Source organism: Portunus trituberculatus, chromosome 2 (genome assembly GCF_017591435.1).
Source record: "Portunus trituberculatus isolate SZX2019 chromosome 2, ASM1759143v1, whole genome shotgun sequence".
Classification (NCBI taxonomy): Eukaryota; Metazoa; Arthropoda; class Malacostraca; order Decapoda; family Portunidae; genus Portunus; species Portunus trituberculatus.
The window spans coordinates 12,726,811-12,747,954 of record NC_059256.1 but is presented as its reverse complement, the minus strand read 5'-3'; the positions used below and the strand labels follow the sequence as shown (position 1 = coordinate 12,747,954).

At 45.2% G+C, this 21,144-nt stretch overlaps 3 protein-coding genes across 13 annotated transcripts in view; all 3 read left to right on the top strand.

Moving 5' to 3' along the window:
• The first annotated feature begins 943 nt into the window (after window positions 1-943).
• On the top strand, window positions 944-17,999 carry LOC123506114 (E3 ubiquitin-protein ligase TRIM56-like). Of its 3 annotated transcripts, none has more exons than XM_045258010.1 (7): window positions 944-1,123; window positions 1,608-1,778; window positions 2,110-2,841; window positions 3,307-3,462; window positions 7,807-7,986; window positions 8,073-8,156; window positions 17,883-17,998. In XM_045258010.1, exons 2-7 carry the CDS (start codon window positions 1,776-1,778, stop codon window positions 17,898-17,900), a joined length of 1,173 nt encoding a protein of 390 aa, XP_045113945.1. In that variant the 5' UTR covers window positions 944-1,123; window positions 1,608-1,775; the 3' UTR covers window positions 17,901-17,998. The 3 variants fall into 3 exon arrangements, with proteins under 3 accessions (XP_045113945.1, XP_045113937.1, XP_045113953.1); XM_045258002.1 differs by having other exon boundaries at window positions 8,073-8,252; window positions 17,883-17,991; XM_045258018.1 differs by lacking the exon at window positions 8,073-8,156 and having other exon boundaries at window positions 17,883-17,999.
• On the top strand, window positions 17,942-18,412 carry LOC123507002. Its single transcript, XM_045259500.1, has one exon. The coding sequence runs from the start codon at window positions 17,942-17,944 to the stop codon at window positions 18,410-18,412; it is 471 nt and encodes a 156-aa protein (XP_045115435.1).
• Window positions 18,358-21,144, top strand: part of LOC123506072 — a 10,660-nt gene continuing 7,873 nt past the window's right edge. For all 9 annotated transcript variants that reach the window (XM_045257989.1, XM_045257979.1, XM_045257951.1 and 6 more), the window contains exon 1: window positions 18,358-20,336. In XM_045257989.1, the coding sequence (XP_045113924.1) occupies window positions 18,415-20,336 (1,922 nt within the window). In that variant the 5' untranslated portion in view covers window positions 18,358-18,414. The remainder of the gene's footprint in view (window positions 20,337-21,144) is intronic.

Sequence of the window (21,144 nt, the reverse complement as noted above, 5' to 3'; positions counted from 1 at the left end):
GTATGGAGTATGGCTCTCATGTCTGGGGGATCCACACACAGCTTTACTAAACAAGGTGGAATCTAAAGCTTTTCGTCTTATCAACTCTTCTCCTCTAACTGACTGTCTTGATTCTTTAAGTCACCGCCGCAATGTTGCATCTTTATCTGTCTTCTACCGCTGTTTTCATGCTGTCTGCTCTTCTGAACTTGCTAACTGCATGCCTTCCCCTCCTGCGGCCTCGCTGCACAAGACTCTCTACTTCTTCTCATCCCTATTCTGTCCATCTTCCTAATGCAAGAGTTAACCAGTATCTTCACTCCTTCATTCCCTACACTGGTAAACTCTGGAACTCTCTACCTGTGTCTGTATTTCCACCTGCCTATGACTTAAACTCTTTCAAAAGAGGAGTGTCAAGACACCTCTTACGTTAACTGGACCCTCCTTTTAGATTTTTCTGTTTTTTCTCTTTCTACTTTTCTTTTAACAGGGCCTGGCAACCAGCGGGATTTTTTTTTTTTTTTTTTTTTTTTTTTTTTTTTCCAACACTGTGTTTGCCCTTGGCCAGTGCCCTTGTAATGTAAAAAAAAAAAAAAAAAAAAAGTCTGAGGCTGAGACTGTCTGGGGAGTGCATCTCAGAGGTACTGACATAAGGGACTCTTTGTACACTGGCCTAAGTTCCTTCTTACCGACAATAACGCAGAAAATCACTCCGGTTTCTGTTCATTCTATCATTGAGTGAATGACGGACAAGAATGTGTGGTGATTGGTCTGGGAGAGAAATGTTTGGTGTATCAGCTAGGCGTTGTGGCGTGGTGGTGCAGTGGGCGTGGTGTGGCGTGTTCTGGGAAGCAATGGTGGTTATCAGATAGTAATGGTGTGTGTGTGTGTGTGTGTGTGTGTGTTTGTGTCGCGATAGAAACCCGGTGTTATCTCTCTTGTTATCAGTGACTTGAGTATTGCCGTGAGTGAGTCAATATCTTTGCTAGTAGTACTGTATTGTAGTGTAGTGTGGAGTGGTGTGTGGTGTGGTGTGGTAGTACTTCTGGCAGTGCTGTGACGCGACAAAGCTAAGTGTATATGACTGCACCTCCTCGTTCACGCGTCCACCTGTCAAGCTGTCCACCTGTCATTCCTCACACAGGTGCATATTGACGCTGGCCTCTGCTTCCTTCGTCACCCCGCTAGCATTTCACACTCATTCACTCACTACTACTGCTGCTGCTGCTACTGTTACTGCTGCTGCTACTGTTACATGGTGTTCATTGTTGCGTCCAGCTGCTGTGATACGTCTTCATGTGTCCTTATCGTTAGTACGGCATAGTTATGTTTCTTGCCTTCCTTCCGGCCATTGCTGCCTCTCACTCCTCACAATGCAGGGATGTGACACTTCAACTCATTCTAAGTGTAAAACTACTCCATACAAAATAATATGCTGTGTTTTGCTTCAGTTTGCGAGAAGTGAAGGGGGAAGAGTGTACAAAGTGTAGTGCAATCTGGTGCTGTCCTGGCCTCCCTTCTCCGCACCACCTCACTCCTATAACATTTATTTTCCATCATTTCCATCATGCGCTCATTTCCTCCTATAACTTTGACGCGTGAGTGACGTGAATCGCATCTCCATCCAGGCAGGAACAAGGAAGCGGAGTGTGACGGCCGCTGTGGCCACTCTCACGACTCAGCCACAGCAAGACAGCCAGAGTCAGGGAGTGCACCACCACCACCACCACCACTTGCCTGAAGGAAGGGCATCATCATCATCATCATCAGCAGCAGCAGCGGCAGCAGCCAGAGCCATGGTGAGTGTTGGGGTGAGCGGTCAGTGTTGGAATGGGGAATGGCAGTGAGTGTTCCCTCCTTCCTGCACCAGACATCCTGCACACCCATGCACTATTTCACTCCTACACCTGCCAGTCCCTCAGTGTCCTCCTTCCCTGGAGCACACTACCACCCAGGGAAGGCTTTACTTGTGTCTTCAGCTGCTGCTGCTGCTGCTGCCGTCAGTCCTCCCACACTGATGGTCCTGGCAGCAGCAGCAGCAGCAGCAGCAGCAAGCGGTTGTTGTGGGCCGTGAGCAGCCTGCCGCGCTGTGTGGAGTGTGTCCCTCACGCCGCCGCTTCTTTCTTGCAGGACGACAACGTAGAAGATTGTCCAGTGTGTCTCATCACCTTTGACGACACCCTCAGGCGGCCACGCACTCTGCCGTGTGGCCACACCCACTGCACGCCGTGCATTAATGAACTGGAGGAGGAGCAGGAAGTCATCACCTGCCCCACATGCAGGACGAGTCACGCCCTGCCCGAGACAGGGCAGTTCCCTATCTCCTACATCACAGAGGCCTTTATCAAGAAGATGAGAGGACTGGCCTCTGTGCCACTCAAGGCAGGGAAGGAGCTGACAGCCCTGGCGCCAGTGACACAGCCTGCGCCAAGGCCGACAGCGGGACTCAGCAGGAAGACTCAGTCTCTGCTGCAGGACCAAGAGGCCAAGATACTGGCTGCCATCCGCTCCTGCCAGGAGGAGCAGAGACAGCTGGCAGACTACCTGACAACCCTGGGTGGGTGGGGTGGCCGTCAGCAGCGACTAGAGGACGAGCTGCAGACGCTGATGGACCAGAGCAAGGGTGCCCGGGAAGTGATAAGTCGAGAGGAGTCCCGCGTGGAGGGCAGGAAAGAGAAGGTGCGGCAGAGAGAGGAGGCGTTGCACGCCGCGCTGGAGACACTGCTCACCCCCGCAACACGCCAGGAAGCTTACGAGGTGATTGAGAATGCAGACCAACTGCTGGTGGAGGTGGAGGAGGAGGAAGAGGAGGAGAGGGAGGCAGTAATTCCTGACGTCCACGTGGTCACCACCGTCGCCAGGGTGAGTGTGTCCCCACACCTGGTGTGCTTGCACCTCACTCACTCTTCTGACCACGGCTACTTACCTTGTCTTAGTCTGTTTGTTTACTGGGCACACTTTAAGCTATAGCTACTGCACTACATACATGTACAACCAGTATCCATACGAATGCAATGTTGTAGTCCAACACACGTGCTTGACCCAGAACAGCGTTGAAGGATTAAGAATAAACGCCAAGTAGCATGACAGACAACTAGCATTCCCCAAACACTTCATTGTTCACCTTGAGAATGAATGGTGTTCTGCAGTACAATGCTCACTTATTCCTACACTTTACCTAATAAAGCATTATAAACTGGAACTCATCTCCAACCAGTAATACACACACACACACACACACACACACACACACACACACACACACACACACACACACACACACACACACACACACACACACTGGCTGACTGCCGTGCCGTGTTTCAGATGGCGAATTCATCCCGTGCAGTCCTGCAGGCCGCCACCTCCGCTGCCACACAGACAGCCATGGAGGCAGCGGTCACTACTCCTGCTGCTGCCATGGACTCCACGCTCCTGGCGCCCTTTGCTGCAGCCGCGGAGAGACTGGCGCCACCCCTTAAGGTGAGTGTCTACCCTGCCCGCTGCTGGGAAAGAAAGTATCAGGGAAAAAGTCGCAGTAATAATTCTATTTATGGAAAAAAGTAACAGTGGCCACTCTTGGAGATCGGTTGATAATTAGATAGGGTGGAATCAAAAGCTTTTCGTCTCATCAACTCCCCTCCTCTGACTGACTGTCTTCAGCCTCTTTCTCACCGCCGGAATGTTGCATCTCTTTCTATCTTTTAGCGCTATTTTCATGCTAACTGCTCTACTGATCTTGCTGACTGCATGCCTCCCCTCTTCCCTCCTCCCCCACCCTGGCTGCACAAGGATTTCTTTAACATCTCATTCCTATTCTGTCTATAGTCCGACTCAAATATAAAGGCCGCTCAAGGGGGGAGGGAGACCTAACGGGGATTCCCCGGGTGCGGCGTCGCCAAACGTCGCAGCCCCAATTAAAGGATTAACACTGAAGTGTGGAGAAACACCCATCTCTCCTGCTCTCTCTCTCTCTCTTTCTCTCTGGCATGTTACTTCCTCCTGTTTCTTATTATTATATACTCTTTTGGGGTGATGAAAATGCAGGCTGTGTCTCGCAGGCTTGATTGATGCCAGAGCAGATTCGTTGAACAGTTCTCTCACTGACGTTTGTTGCTCTTGCTGTTCGGGCAATAGCTTTGGAGAAATCAATTATAGGTGCTCCCTTTGCCTTCTCCTCTAAGCAGAACTTGTTGACGCTGTAAATAATTAATTTCTCTTAACTATGAAGGTTGCGATGGCGAGTAGCGCGGACGAGATATTCACCTTCCATCCTGAGCGACAGGGAGGGGAGGAGTGACTCGATTTGACCTGGGGATTATCAGCGGTCAGTGAGGTTGACCTTGAAAAGTAGCAACGCTGGAGAGCAGTGGTGCTACATTTTGTGGTATCTATACAAAATCATTGTCTTCATTACACTAAAACAATATTCAAAGCTCTCTATACATCCTTAGTACAAATTTAGAGGAATACACTTTTATGACGGTTCATTAAGATGTAAGTTAATAATGAGATCGAAACATGTGCTACAGCCGGGGAATCCCTGTTAGGTTCCTCACCCCCTCTCAGCGGCCTTCATATTTGAGTCGGCCTATAGGATACAGTATTTTTTTTTTTTTCTTATACTATGTGGGGTTTTCACGGGAATTTCTGGGGTAAAGGGGATACTTATTAAGGGTACCTCCTATCTCAAAGCCCACCCGCTAGGAAACCGTTGGCCTGAGTGAGGAAGTTTTGTTAATGTAGTCCATCAGTCTTTTGCATGCCATTTTTTTTAAAGATTTACTGACACACGGAAGAATTAATATTGATCTGTAGTTAGCACTCATCTTATTTATTTATTTTGTTATGGCCTATAGCGTCTGTAGGTATGCTTAAAGAGTATTGAAGGCGCTGTTAAGCTTCCTCCCATTAGTAGCGCAGGCAATTTAATTTATAGTGGTGGGCATATTAGGGCCCATATCAAGACCCAAGCGCATCTTTGAGTATCATGATGGCAGGTAGGTAACTTTAAACTACTCCACAAATGGCATAGCTTCAAAGCGGTACGTGGTGGGATTCGAACTTACGTGTGGATGTCTGCCCGATCCCACCACCACCACCACCACCTTATCCACTACGCCACCGCCTCCCTAGAATTCAAAGTTCGCATGAATGTTTCTCTCTCCCTTTTCATGTATTGGAATAACTGGCTATTTGCTAATGGTTAGAAAAACATCCTTCTGTGAACGAAGGAGGAGAAATTTCCTCAGAAACACTTTACTATGAATGACCGCTTATGACTTGTGACTTTAGAAGACTGACTTAACTTTTTATTAACATTAAATGCGCTCAATATCGGAAAATGACAAATGACAGCGTAGTAAGAAATGTCATTGACTTGAAAACTGTGTAAGTCGCTGGGCTATATGTGGTCTATTAAGATATTATTACTATTACATTATTTTTATATAGAGAGAGGTTTTTACACCAAGAATCATTTGAATCAAGCCATTTTGAATCTGCATAGTTCCAACCGAATGAGTCTCAACACGTCTGGTTCACTTCATTCAGATAGCAGATGCCTCAGTACCAAGGCAGCCTTCTGGAGGTATGGACGTACACAGATCTAGTGAGTGATTATGGTACAGTAATTAGCACACTATAATTTGAAGTTTTAATGTATAAATTATATTATAGTCTTAACAAATGGATGAGATCAATTGCCAAAAGAAATTTCATATTGTATTTTGTATCCAGTGTGACAATAAACCTATCTATCTATCTATCTATTAGCTTCTGCAAAAATAGCAGCGTTACAGCGGCTGAGGAAGCATAGGCGTTGGCTTTTTTTTACCCTGTGAGTGAGTGATTCAATAATTTCCTACAGCAGAAGACATTTTTAAGAGAATAATACTTTGTCTCGCCAGGTTGAGCAGTGGAGTGGCAGGACGCAATGATTCACTGATACACACACAGCTACCAGATCGACTATATAGCCAATATTCCCCTGCATACAAGCTAAAATTTCCCTTTTCAATTGAACTTCCTTATTTGTTGCGTTCAGGAATTAAGAACATACAAAACACTAAATTATTTCTACATATTCACGGTCAAAACACGAGATTATTGATTCACTCACGGGTAAAAAAAACGTAAAAGCTAATATTTCTCTCCATAACTTACCCTTTTTAGCGATTTTTCTTCCGTGTCATAGTCAAAATTTCTCTAAAAACAAAGTAATTTCCCTGCATCTGGCACCTCTGGATTTTAGATTCACATTTGCTTACGACAGCGGAACAGTTGAACGGTTCATCTCACAGGCTCAAACTACCAACCCGCTCCTTACTTTCTCTAAGGCTTTCGTTCACGCACCTCGTTTCACAATGTTTAGTGTCTTTCATTCAAGTTTTTCACGTTTATGGAGGTTCTGGTTAGCGGAGCGAGCGTGGAGAGGGTGCATGCAGGTGGTAATGTTAAACTACCTGACACATGTACTTTTATTTAGGCTTACGGAGGATGTCAAGACGATATAAAAACAATTAGATAACTTATTTTAATATTTTGTCATGTTAACTTTGTGACCCGCCGCACCGTAGTGTATAGCGAACGGACTCAGAAACACGGGTTAATAGCAGGAATTTTACACCCCTCTCCTCCACTGTGTCTGGCGCCTGGCTATAAGATGGTTTGGTTATGTCACGCATTTCAAAAGTAGACGATGCACTATACAGTTGTCTCATGGAAGTATGTAAACACTTCCATAACGCTTTCTTGGTATCTTGCATGTTACGAGTAGAAAACGTTCATTAATTAAGAATGTTCCTCTACTTTCCTGGCCAGAAAATTCACCAGTTAAGAATCCTATAGAAAATGCATGTGAGCTGATAAAGAGAGAAGTGACAATTAGTGAATCATTACAACGAAATATCAACTGATTGAGAAGATAATTCATGTCTGGAATCATCATCCACAAATCCAGGAGGCAGTTCAGTCAGGTATTGATAGTATGCCAAGGCGTATCGAAGCGTTAATCACCGCAAAAGGAGGTTTGACAAAATATTGACTATATGCCTTTTGTCCTTGAGTGGTGATACATTGGTCAATAATGAAGAAATAAAGGTCTACTATTTTACTAGCCTCAAGTATTCAAACTATTTTAATCTGTGAATTTTAGGCATGTCTGATTCTAATTAGCAACGTTTTCTACTCGAAACCTGCAAAATTCTTAGCATGGTGGCTATGTCAACCTTTCCATCTCCTTTTTTTATTTTTTTTATTTATACCATGTGGGCTTTTCACGGGCATTTCTGGGCTAAAGAGGATACTTTTTGGGGTACCTCCTATCTTAAAGCCCACCCGCTAGGAAACCCTTGCCCTGAGTGAGGAAGCCCAACCTACACTCAGACCGTGGACAGGATTCGAACCCGTGCGCTTGGAGACCCCTCGGATCCCAAAGCACGCATGGTTCCACTGTACCATTTGCCTCTCTCAGGCTTACCAGGTACAGCACAACCTTTCTCCTTACTACTACTACATCTATTACTATTACTACTATAACTGCTACTTCTACGACTACTACTACTACTGCTACTACTGCTACGACTATCACTGCTACTACTATTACGACATCTGTTACTACTACTACTACTACTACTACTACTACTACTGCTACCACTGCTACGACTACCACTACTACTACTACTATTAAATTTATTACTATTACTACTATTACGACATCTATTACTACTACTACTACTACTACTACTACTACTACTACTACTACTACTACTACTACTATTACTAATACTATTACTACAATTACTATTTGGTGGCAACTTCCTGCAGGCGGAGGAGCTGCTGAGGCTGACGCAGCGTGCCAGGGGCCTGGTGAAGGCTGGCCTCATCTTGGCCGTCCAGGACGTGGAGGGACAAACTCGGCACGCCAGAATCAGCCTACAACACGGCCGCCTGCACCTCCACTCCCTGCAGGCCCCGCCCCCGCCTCCCCACGCACTCATCCTGCAGGTGGGTTAAGACAGGATGACAATAACACCAGTACTACTACTACTACTACTACTACTACTACTACTACTACTACTACTGTATTCTAGATGGGGGAAGTGATGCCGGCCTCCCCGCCCTGCGAAGCGTTCCTAGACCTGGCGTGGCCCGGCAGTGCGGCGCGGCGGGTGGTGGTGAGTCTGGTCCGTGACACCCCCCTAGGCCGGCATTTTGTGCTGCTGTGCTCGGGGCAGCGGGGCGCCTGCTACGCCAACACCAGGCTGTTTGAGGTGCCGGGTGTGGGGTGGCCGGGGGAGTGTGTGTGGGGAGGTGACTATGAGGCCAATGGTGGGACGGGAGGAGCCGCCCTACTGCCTGACCTTGACCACTATGACTACTGGAGGTCAGGCAAGGTGGGGGCTGTCAGCTGGCCAGGGTGGTGTAGTGAAGTCGATGGTGCTCAGTTCAGCATCACCACCCGGGAGTGGCATCCTGGTGCTGGTGTTTTTAATGTGTTTGGTGAGGTGGTGCGTGGGCTAAACGTGGTGCAGGAGGCAGCCCAGCACCGCCCCATTACTGAGGTGACTGTGGTGCAGTGTGGCGTCCTGCTGCCACGATAGTGATGCACACCACACCACACCACACCACACCACACCACACCACAATACAATACAGTGAATACACCACACCACACCACACCACACCTCACCACACCTCACCACACCACTGTGCTGTTTTCTAATTATTATTGATATTATTAAAACTATTATTATTTCTCTTATTGTCTTTATTAATATTACTATTACTATTACTATTACTATTATTTTTATTATTATTATTATTATTATTATTATTATTATTATTATTCTTGTTGTTATTATTATAGTTATTATTACTTAGAGGAAATGAGCGAAATAGTAGTAGTAGTAGCAGTAGTGGTAGTAGCAGTAGTAGCAGTGGTGGTGGTAGTAGTAGTAGTAGTGGTAGTGGTGGTAGTAATCGTGGTGGTGGTGGTGGTGTGTGGTGATAGTAGTAGTAGTAGTAGTAGTAATTATTATCGAGTAGTAGTAGTTGTAGTAGTAATAGTAGTAGTTTGTATCGAGTAGTAGTAGTAGTAGTAGTAGTAATAGTAGTAGTTATAGTACCCAGTAGTTGAAGTAGTAGTAGTAGTAATACCCAGTAGTAGTAGTAGTAGTAATAGCAGTAGCAGCAGTAGTAGCAGTAGTAATAGTAGTAGTAGTAGTAGTAGTAATAGCAGTAGCAGCAGTGATAATAGTAGTAGTAATAGTAGAAAATCAAAAAGAATATCCGAGAGGTAATGACAACCTATTTTCCACAAGTGAGCCTAAATCAGTGTTTCAACCAGAGACGTACGTAAACTCAGGCAAAATGTGCAAAATAGCAACATTTCTCTCCAATCTTTGCAAGTGACAGACACCAACTACATCTTTGTATTATTCTATTTATTTATTTTTCTATACCATGTGTGCTTTTCACGGGAATTTATGGGCTAAAGAGGATACTTTTTGTGGTACCTCCTATCTGAAACCCCACCCGCTAGGAAACCGTTGCCCCGAGTGAGGAAGCCCAACCTACACTCAGACCGTGTACAGGATTCGAACCCGTGCGCTTGGAGACCTCTAGGATCCCAAAGCACGCATGGTTCCACTGTACCACGGCGGCTCTCTGTATTTCATATATTTGATCATATATGAGGACAAAGCTGGCTAGGGGCTTCATAAAACGATAAAAAGGAGGCCCACTAAGTTGCCAGGTCCCGTGCAGGTCCAAGAGGGTGAATTAGCCAAGGAAAGAAATAAATGTCTTGACACCTCCCTCTTAAATGAAGTGAAGTCATAGGAAGCTGGAAATACAGAAACGGAGGTAGTTCTAGAATGTGCCAGAGAAAAAGATGAATGAAGGATTGAGAGTACTGGTCAACTCTTGCATTAGAAAGGTGGACCGAATAGTGGTGAAGCATTGAGAGTACTGGTGAACTCTTACATTAGAAAGGTGGATAGAATAGTGGTGAAGGATTGAGAGTACTGGTCAACTCTTGCATTAGAAAGGTGGACAGAATAGTGGTGAATGACTGAGAGTACTGGTTGACTCTTGCATTAGAAGGTATGATCTTAATTCCTAAACATAAAAAATAAGGAAGTTCTAGGTTGAAAAGGGAAATTTTAGCTTGTATGCAGGGAAATATTGGCGAGTCGATCTGTCACAGGCCAGTCAGTGCACAGCCGTTAGTAGAGACAGTACGAGCACGATAATGAACAATGAAGGGCGGTTTATAATGATGTTTATTGGGTGTTGAAGGTCACAGCACACTAGTCCAATGTCAGTGTGGTGTTAGTTAGCAAGGGATATTAACTTTACGTGTTGTTGTCTCTGGGTTTATTTCTACAGGAATCTGGACTGTGTGTGTGTATGTGTGTGTTTGTGTTTGTGAGAGAGAGAGAGAGAGAGGGAGGGACGGAGGGAGGTTACAGTAAGCCCTTTTCTTTTCTTTTTTTATGTAGGAAAGAGATCCAACCAAGGGCAAAAAAAAAAATAAATAAAAATAGGCCTACTTGGGTGTTGGCTCTCTACAAAGATGAAAAATTGTCAGCCAAAATAAGGGAGCAAATGCCTCGACACAGCTAGCATGTATTTCAGCAAGCTTGACCCCGCGTCTGTCACTTATATTTGCGAAATGACCATTCACATCAGCATGATATATTAACACGGCCCAGTTCACACCCTGCCCTAACTTGTGACGTTATGGTGCATTCACTGGTGTATTGAATTGCGGCGTTTACTCTTGACTTCAAATATACAGTAGCTGACACCTGTGAAGTAATTCCAACAAGTGACGTCACCACAAACTACCTCGTCTATCCCATACTGTGTGCCTCCTCTTCCCTCCTTCCTCCCCGTTCCTTCCCTCCTCTCTCCCTGGCTGGGACATGTGTAGAGAAGGCATGGACAGATGCGTGGTACACCAGAATGAGTGGCACCTGGAAGAAGAGGGAGAGGAAGGCCAAGAGAGACGTGGCTTAGGACAGTGAGACGAGATGTGGGTGATGAATGTTGGGGACACATTCAGGAGATATTACAAGATACAGTGTGGTGGCCAGAGATCATTGAGGCCCTATGCATCCCTGAGGGTGCCACAGGATAGGACCTCTCTCTCTCTCTCTCTCTCTCTCTCTCTCTCTCTCTCTCTCTCTCTCTCTCTCTCTCTCTCTCTCTGAAATACATGTAAAAATCATTGATCTTGCGAACTGCATGTCTTCCCTTCTCCCCAACCCTCGCTGGACAAGGCTTTCTTCTTCCTTTCACCTCTATTCTATCCAACTCTCTAGTACAAGAGTTAACTAGTACTCTCAATCATTCACCACTATTCTGCCCAACTCTCTAATACAAGAGTTAACTAGTACTCTCAATCATTCACCACTATTCTGTCCAACTCTGTAATAAAAGAGTTAACCAGTACTACTCTCAGTCATCAATCACTATTCTGTCCAACTCTCTAATGCAAGAGTTAACCAGTACTCTCAATGGACTTAGAGAAAATGTGTATCTGTACGATGGGCCGTCAGATGGCGTCACAGTTTGTTTATATTGCGATGTTCAGATGAATTAGATGTGTCTCATTATTCAGTCATATTAATAAATCATTACTGCTCTTATTACACAAAGAAGCCCTGCGTATAGCTTAGAAATGTCCTCAAGATAACCTGATAAGGCTCAAGATAGCTGATTCCCGAGCTGATAAACCTAGCCTGGCCCGCAGCACCCAGTTACTCGCCAGCCCTCGCAAGGACAACAGGAATTTAGGTTAACCACCCAAAGAAATTTTGATTGTGGATCCGCCGCTGACACCAAGCAACACACACACACACACACACACACACACACACACACACATTAAGGCACGGTGAAGGAAGACGGAAGAGGAACAGAGATAAACAATCTTCCGGTAGGTGGTGTATATTTTGTCTTCTCTCCTTCATCAGGCTCCATACCGCCGCATAGTTACGCCCTACAGAGGCCCCGTGCACGGAATACATAGGTATCATAGCTTTGCAGAATTATACAGTATATAAAAAATAGTGTAAAAAAACAGTAGTACATGATAAGGTTCGGCGGTGTGCCATAAATGTCCCTCAACTTCTTCTTCATTAACTTCTGCAACATTCGCGGTTTTGGTTTTCAATCTATGGAACACCAACTCACGTCTAGTCTACTGAACTTATCTTCTTCTCCTCGCCGAAACACAGCTGTCTGAGGCAACTGACACTAGCCACTTCTCTGTTCCCTCCTCCTTTTCTCTATCCTCATTTTCGTTCCAAAGGTGGATGTTGCGTCTATGTGCTCAACGACTTGACTTGCTCTCGTGCCCACGGTTTTGAATCTTCAGAGTTTTCCACCATCTGGCTTAGACTCTCTTACTAAATCTATCTATGCTGTCTATCTCTCCCCTAACCCATCTGACTACAGTAAATTCTTTGACAATTTAATTTCCAAAGTGGAGCACATTCTGTTCCTTAACCGTTTCACAGAGATCTCCATCCTTGGAGATTTCAATGTTCATCACCAGTTTGGTTTTCCTCTCCCTGCACTGACCATCCTCGTAAACTAGCCTTCAACTTTGCCATCCTCCATTACCTAGACTCTGCAGTGGTTCTTAACCCCTGGGTCGCGACCCGAAGTTGGGTCGCCAAGCCATTTTATTGGGTCGTTAAGGGTTTGCAGAAAATGATTGTTTTCCCCACTACAAATATATTATAATTATATATTGTAATAATTAAAATTCATGATACATTGTTTTAGGATTCTAAATAAACCATGATTAAATAAAAACTCCAAAGCAGTAAATCTATTTGAAGTGTAAAGAATCTCCCATTCCCAACAAGACTTTTAAACTTAATCGTTGGCGGAGGTGGAGGTGGAGGTGGAGGGTGTATAGGAGGGAGCAGAGTGGAGGACGTTGCTTGCTGATGCCAAGGGCCCACGAGCCCGCCGCCAGTATAAGTATATTTTGTTTCTGTAACCTGCTTTTAAAAGCATAATCATATTACTTATAAAGACAATTTGTATATCTATGTAGGCATGGGTCGTGATAGTTGATTTGTGCAAGATTTTGGGTTGCTGCCAAAAAAGTTTAAGAACCACTGACCTAGAGCAACTGGTGCAACACCCTATTCGTATTCCTGACCGTCTTGAAGACACTTTCAACATTCTTGATCTCTTCCTTAACTCTAATCCTTCTGCGTATCCTGTTACCCTATCTTCTCCATTGGGCTTCTCTGATCACAACCTCATATCTGCATCTTGTTCCCTTTCTCAAATTCCTCCTCAGGATCTCTCAAAGCAGAGATGCCTCTGGTGTTTTGCTTGTGCTAGCTGAGGGGACCTGAGGAGGTATTATGCTGATTTTCCCTGGAATGATTACTGTTTCCGCGACAGAGACTCATTCATCTCTTTGTGCTGAACTCATAACCGAGGTGATAGTGTCTGGCATGGAGGCGTACATTCCTCATTCTTTCTCTCAACCTAAAACTTCCAAATATTGGATTAACACAGCCTGTTCTCGTGCTATACATGATAGAGAGGTTGCCCACAGAAGGTACTTGAGCCTTCCATCTCCTGAATCTCATGCACTTTATATTTCTGCCCGGAATCATGCCAAGTCTGTTCTTCAACTTGCCAAACATTACTTCACAACCAGAAAATGTCAAAATCTTTCAAATTCCAACTCCCTTCTGGACTTCTGGCATCTAACCAAAAACATCTTCAGTAACTTGATTCTTCATCTTTCCCTCCTTTATTTCATCCTAATGACACCACTGCCATCTCATGTCTCTAAAGCTGAATTCTTCTCTCAAACCTTTGCAAACAACTCTAACCTTGATGATTCTGGGTTTGCCCTCCTTCTCCTCCTCCCTCTGACTATTTCATACATTCGATTAAAATTGTTCCTAATTATTTTTTTCATGCCCTCGCTGGTCTAAACCTTCAGAAGACGTATGGACCTGATGGGGTCCCTCCTATCGTTCTAGAAAACTGTGCATCCGTGCTTGCACCTTACCTGGCCAAACTCTTTCAACTATGTCTATTAATTTCTACCTTTCCTTCTTGCTAGAAGTTTGCTTATATTCAGCCTGTTCCTAAAAAGGGTGACCGTTCTAATCCCTCAAACTACCGTCCTATAGCTTTAATCTCTTTCTAGTCTAAAGATTTTGAATTTATTTTCAATAGGAAGATTCTTAAACATATGTCATTTCACAGTCTTTTATCTGATCGCCAGTATGGCTTAGTCTACTGATAATCTGGCTTTCCTTACCGAGTCTTGGGTATCGTTTTTTAGAGATTTCGGTGAAACTTTTGCTGTAGCGTTCGACATATCAAATACAGTTATACATCGGAGTCCCCATCTGGGGAGGGGACCAAAAATGTCCCCAGGTCGGACGCCTCTCTTGATAACGGCCCTAAATGCCTTGACACCTCCCTCAACTTTTTCTGCATTAACTTCTGCAACATTCGCAGTCTTAGTTCTAATTTTCAATCTGTGGAACACCACCTCTCCTCTACTAAACCTCATCTTCTTTTCCTCACCGAAACACAGCTGTCTGAGGCAACTGACAGTAGCCCCTTCTCTGTTCCCTCCTACTTTCTCTATTCTCATTTTCATTCCAAAGCTGGATGTTGCGTCTATGTACGCAACGACTTAACTTGCTCTCGTGCCCACGCTCTTGAGTCTTCCGAATTTTCCACCATCTGGCTACGACTTAACAGTCACTCTCAAACTAAATTCATCTGTGCTGTTTATCTCTGCCCTAACTCTTCTGACTATAGTAAATTCTTCGACTACTTAACTTCTAAAGTGGAGCACATTCTGTCCCTCTACCCTTTCGCTGAGATTTCCATTCTTGGAGATTTCAATGTTCACCACCAGCTTTGGCTTTCCTCTCCTTCACTGACCACCCTGGTGAACTAGCCTTCAACTTTGCTATCCTCCATGACCTAGAGCAACTGGTGCAACACCCTACTCGTATTCCTGACCGTCTTGGAGACACGCCCAACATTCTTGATCTCTTCCTCACCTCTAACCCTTCTGCTTATGCTGTCACCCTTTCATCTCCGTTGGGCTCCTCCGATCACAATCTCATTTCTGTATCTTGTCCTATTTTCCAATCCCTCCACAGGATCCCCAAAGCGAAGGTGCCTCTGGCGTTTTGCCTCTGCCAGTTGGGGGACCTGAGGAGGTATTATGCTGATTTTCCTGGAATGATTATTGCTTCCGTGTCAGAGACCCATCTCTTTGTGCTGAACGCATAACAGAGGTGTTAGTGTCTGGCATGGAGGCGTACATTCCTCATTCTTTTCTCAACCTAAACCTTCTAAACCTTGGTTTAACTCAGCCTGTTCTCGTGCTATACATGATAGAGAGGTTGCCCACAAAAGGTACCTGAGCCTTCCATCTCCTGAATCTCATGCACTTTATATCTCTGCCCGGAATCATGCCAAGTCTGTTCTTCAACTTGCCAAACACTCTTTCATAAATAGAAAATGTCAAAATCTTTCAAGCTCAAACCCTCCTCAAGACTCTTGGCTTCTAACCAATAACACCTCAAATAACTTCAAATCTTCATCTTTCTCTCCTTTATTTCATCCTGATGGCACCACTGCCATCTCTTCTGTCTCTAAAGCTGAACTCTTCTCTCAAACCTTTACTTACAACTCCACCTTGGATGATTCTGGGCTTGTCCCTCCCTCTCCTCCTTCCTCTGATTATTTGTTCGTAACGATGTTTTCCATGCCCTCGCTGGCCTAAATCCTCGGATGGAGTCCCTCCTATTGTTCTCAAAAACTGTGGTTCCGTGCTTGCACCTTGCCTGGCCAAACTCTTCCAACTTTGTCTATCGACTTCTACCTTTCCTTCCTGCTGGAAGTTTGCCTACATTCAGCCTGTTCCTAAAAGGGTGACCGTTCTAACCCCTCAAACTACCGTCCTATAGCTTTAATCTCTTGCTTGTCTAAAGTTTTTTAATCTATCCTGAATAGGAAGATTCTCAAACATCTGTCACTTCACATTCTTCTATATGATCACCAGTATGGCTTCCGTCAAGGTCGCTCTACTGGTGATCTTCTGGCTTTCCTTACTGAGTCTTGGTCATCCAGAGATTTCGGTGAAACTTTTGCTGTAGTGTTAGACATATCAAAAGCTTTTGATAGAGTCTGGCATAAAGCTTTGATTTCAAAACTGTCCTCCTACGGCTTCAATCCTTCTCTCTGTAACTTTATCTCAAGTTTCCTTTCCGACCATTCCATTGCTGCTGTGGTAGACGGCTACTCTCTTTCTATTACTCATTAATGATCTTCTTACCAAACTTCTTGCCCTATCCACTCCTACGCTGATGATACCACCCTACATCTTTCCCATTCCTTTCAGAGACGCCCAACCCTACAGGAAGTCAACAGATTATGCATGGACGTAGTAGTTTTCAATGCCTCAAAATTCAATTCCTCCATCTATCAATTCGACACAACCTTCCAGACAACTATCCCCTCTTCTTCAGTGACACTCAGCTGTCTCCCTCTTCCACAATGAATATCCTCGGTCTGTCTTTTATTCATTATTTTAACTAGAAACTTTACATCTCATCTCTTGCTAAAACAGCTTTTATGAAGTTAGGCGTTCTGAGGCGTCTCTACCAGTTTTTTTCACCCCTCCAATTGCTAACTCTGTATAAGGGCCTTATCTGTCCTTGTATGGAGTACTCTTCGCATGTGTAGGGGTTTCCACTTATACAGTTTTATTAGATAGGATGGAATCAAAAGCTTTTTGTCTCAACTCCCCTCCTCTGACTGACTGTCTTCAGCCTCTTTCTCCTCTTTCTCACTGCCGGAATGTTGCATCTCTTTCTATCTTTTAGCGCTATTTTCATGCTAACTGCTCTACTGATCTTGCTGACTGCATGCCTCCTCTCCTCCCACACCTTCTCTGCACAAGACTTTCTTCTTCCTTTCATCCCTATCCTGTCTAACCCTCTAATACAAGAGTTAACCAGTATTTTGAATCATTCACACCTTTCACTGGTAAACTCTTGAAGTCCCTGCCTGCTTCTGAATTTCCATCTTCCTACGACTTGACTCCTTTTAAGAGAGAGGTGTCAAGACATTTGTCCCAGGCTTTTGGCTGACTTACTTTTTGTTAAGCTTTTAGGGAACCTGCAGTTTTAGTAGGCCTTTATCCTTTTTCTTGGCAATCTTCCCTCTTGCATAAAAAAGTCATATTCACTGTGTACCGTGTGTTAATGAAGGGAGGGCCAGTCATAGCAGTTGTCACGTGGCACACAAGAGGCACTAGAGAACGCCAAAACAAGCAGAAGAGACAAATTTGTAGTCATGGACGAGACATCAAAAAGAATGCTTTTCCACAAGCATTGATTGGTTGAAGGAATGAATGAATGATGTACTTATGAGTGTTATTTCTTGATCCAATAAGTATTAAGGATTGTTATAGCGAGTGGGAGAATTTGATGTAGTGTAATCTTCTGAGAAAGCATTTTCTTTATCTAAACAAGACCTACAGACAAGCAGTGGGTGGAAATGTTCATGTGCAGTGTTCTAGTGTTGAAGGAATTTCCGGCACCACTTTAACGGAACTCTGAATCTCTCTCTCTCTCTCTCTCTCTCTCTCTCTCTCTCTCTCTCTCTCTCTCTCTCTCTCTCTCTCTCTCTCTCTCTCTCTCTCTCTTCCCACAAACTATACTGTCACTATGATGATATGATTTATTATATCCTAGAGAGTGGAAGGAAAGGCCTGGAGAGAGGAACACACACACACACACACACACACACACACACACACACACACACACACACACGTGTATTTATTTACCTACAGTCCATTTCTTCACGATACACAGTTCCAACCACTTCATTGAAGAGCACTGAACGTGAACAGTCCTGCTGAAGAACCAGTGCCATGGCCGCCTCATCCGCCGCTGCCGCCCCCGTCCCCGCCCCCTCCACTGCCACCGCCACCGCCACCGCCATGACGCAGGAGGATTATTCGCGTTTCAAGCTGGTGTACATCTTGATGGGTCCTGGAACAGCCGTGCTCTGTCACGCCCTGAAATGCGGCACAAACAAGGCCCCCTCCACCACCCTCCTGGACCACCTCAACAGCCTCCAAGACTCCTCGACGGCCAACTACTGTTCACTCAACGATAAGACGAAGAAGAAAATCTTTACCAAGGATGAGGAGAGGAAAATCAGTAATGATCCCTCGTGCCAGAGCTTTGACATAACACTGCTGTACAAGAGCATAACACTGGCCTGTGAAGGTGTGGCAGATCTCAACGATGCACGCTGGCAGGATCCATCAGTGATGGAGGGCTCTTACATAAGATCAAAGAGGAAAGAAACGCCTGTGTCCACGAATGGTCTCAGATAACAATGGATGAACACCAGTTGAAGAACAAACTTCAAGATTTAGAGAGCCTCTTCCTGAGAGCCCTTCAGGCCGTCAAGAACAGGTACGGATACCGCGCTGAGACTAACACCCTCATGGACAATGTGAAAATGCAAGTAAATGAAGTATTGCAAGCCTTTACTGACAAAGTCATCCTTCAGATGAACTTTGAGAAAAAACTGGATTTATTTAAGGAAGTGTCAGCATATCACCTCAAAGATCTCTACAAAAACTTTGAATGTTTTGATCCGCTGTCATTCCTGTTTGGACCCGAAGAACGGGTCCACATACAGTTTGTGTTTTACAAACTTCTTCTTCAGCAAGAACACTCAAAATCTAAAATCGACTGTTTAGAAGTACTAAAAGTTCTGAGGGAGAAGTGCCGCCCCTCCCTGCCTGCCCACGATGACAGACCGCGCCTCGCCGTGGTGAGCGGCATTGCTGGGAGTGGCAAGACCACCCTGCTCACTTTCTTGGTGTCAGAGTGGCGCAGGGAAGAGTGTGACCGCCGCGTCACGTGCCTGGAGGAGTACGACATCGTGCTCAGAATACTGTGCCGGGACACAGATGCCGAGGACCTGGAGACATTCCTGGGCCTGGTCCTCCCGCCCAGTCTCTCGGTGTTTGGGGAACCACTCGTGAAGTATTTGGGGCGCTGTAAGGTGCTCTTCCTCATAGACGGACTTGACGAGATGAACGACACTTCCGAGAAGCTCGTCACCAATGTTCTCACCATCGCCAAATATAACAAATGTTTGTCAGTCCTTGTCAGCTCACGCCCGGAGCGAGTGGACTGGTTGGTGAGGCGTTATAAAAAGGATTACCACATATCTCATCTGTCTCTTGAGGGCATTCCCGTCACTAAGAGAATAGAGTTTGCACTGCAATACTCCACCTCCTCCACAAACCATGACAGGCTGAGGGAGTTCATGACACAACAAGAAAACACAAAGTTGTTTGAGCTTCCTCTCAACCTTGTATTCTTGGTTAGACTGTTTGAAGAAAAACAAGACTGCATCAAGGAAAACATTACCCAAACCAGCCTGTACACCCACTTCCACGAGTGGTGCACAGAAAAGCTGCGTGTCAGAATATCCACCCACCCCTTATTTGGAGAGAGGAGGCCGCGCACCCTCAAGATGAGGCTAAAAAAAGTGGTGGGAGAGATGTACAAAATGGCACTGCAAAACTTGGTGCAGGACAAATTGAGCCTTTCAGAGGAAGACGTGGAGCGCTTGGTAGATTGTTGCGAGACGGAGGACCTGCCAGATCAGGAAGTCCTGGGAGCCTTCTTTATTCTGCGATTGTCCGTCAACAACAGAGTGCGTAAAGAACAATACTGCTTGCCCCATAAAGGACTGCAAGAGTACTTTGCCGCTCGACATATCATACAGCGCTTACAGGATAGGTCCCTCCCACCATCGAGAACTGTGACGAGTCTGCTTCATACCTTCACTCAGCAAGTGATATATTTTAATCTGCATAGCCTTTTATTCCACGTGACAGGGCTGTTGGCAAGAGAAGAAGTACCAAATGAACCCGAGATCATAAAGGAAGTGATAAGGTTGATGGGGAAGAATGGCAATATATGGGAGAAATGGTTGTCACTGGTCGAAGAAACAGATTATGATGAGAGATTCCTGCAAGAGATCGCTCAGAATGTCAAAGAAAATCCTTGTTTTGGCTTAGTATATGTAGCAGACCTTGGTCAGCGCTGCGGCACTCCTTCCCGTGTTCCACCAAAAAGCGGATTAGTATTATTGCTGGATAAAGAAAATGTGAATATGGAGATTGTTCGTTCCTTGAGTAATTACGAGTACAATATCAATGTGTTGAGTCTGAAACAACTTTACCAGCACCCCGGCAGAACACCCGCCTCAGACACCGTGCTGCACGCCATACGCAGGTAAACGTGTGTGTGTGTGTGTGTGTGTGTGTGTGTGTGTGTGTGAGAGTGAGTGCGAAACTTGCCTTCACTTCAACCACCACTACTACTTCTACTAAAAGTTCTATTATTACTAATACTATTATCATTATTATACTACTACTACTACTACTACTACTACTACTACTACTACTACTACTACTACTACTACTACTACTACTACTACTACTACTACTACTACTACTACTACTACTACTACTACTACTACTACTACTACTACTACTGATGCTACAATTACCAGTACTTTTGCTACTACAAATACTACTAACAGGACTATTACCAATTATACAACTAACACCAAGACTACAACTACTACGATTACTACTATGTCTACTATTTCTGTTACTACTACTACTACTACTACACTACTGCACCACCACACTGCTGCACCACTACCACCACCACTACCTGCACTACTACCACCATTACTCACCACCACCACCACCACTGCTGCTGCTGCTGCCACTGCTGCACACCACCACCACCACCACCACCACCACCACCACCACCACCACTGCTGCCACCACTGCACCACCACCACCACCACCACCACCACCTGCACCACCACCACCACCTGCCGCCACTGCTGTTGCACCACACTGTCACCACCACCACCACCACTGTCACCACCACCACTACTACCACCTGCACCACCTGCACCACCACCACCACCACCACCACCACTGCACCACCTGCCACCACCACCACCACTGCACCACTGCCACCTGCTGCTGCCACCGCCACCTGCACCACAACTACAACACTACTA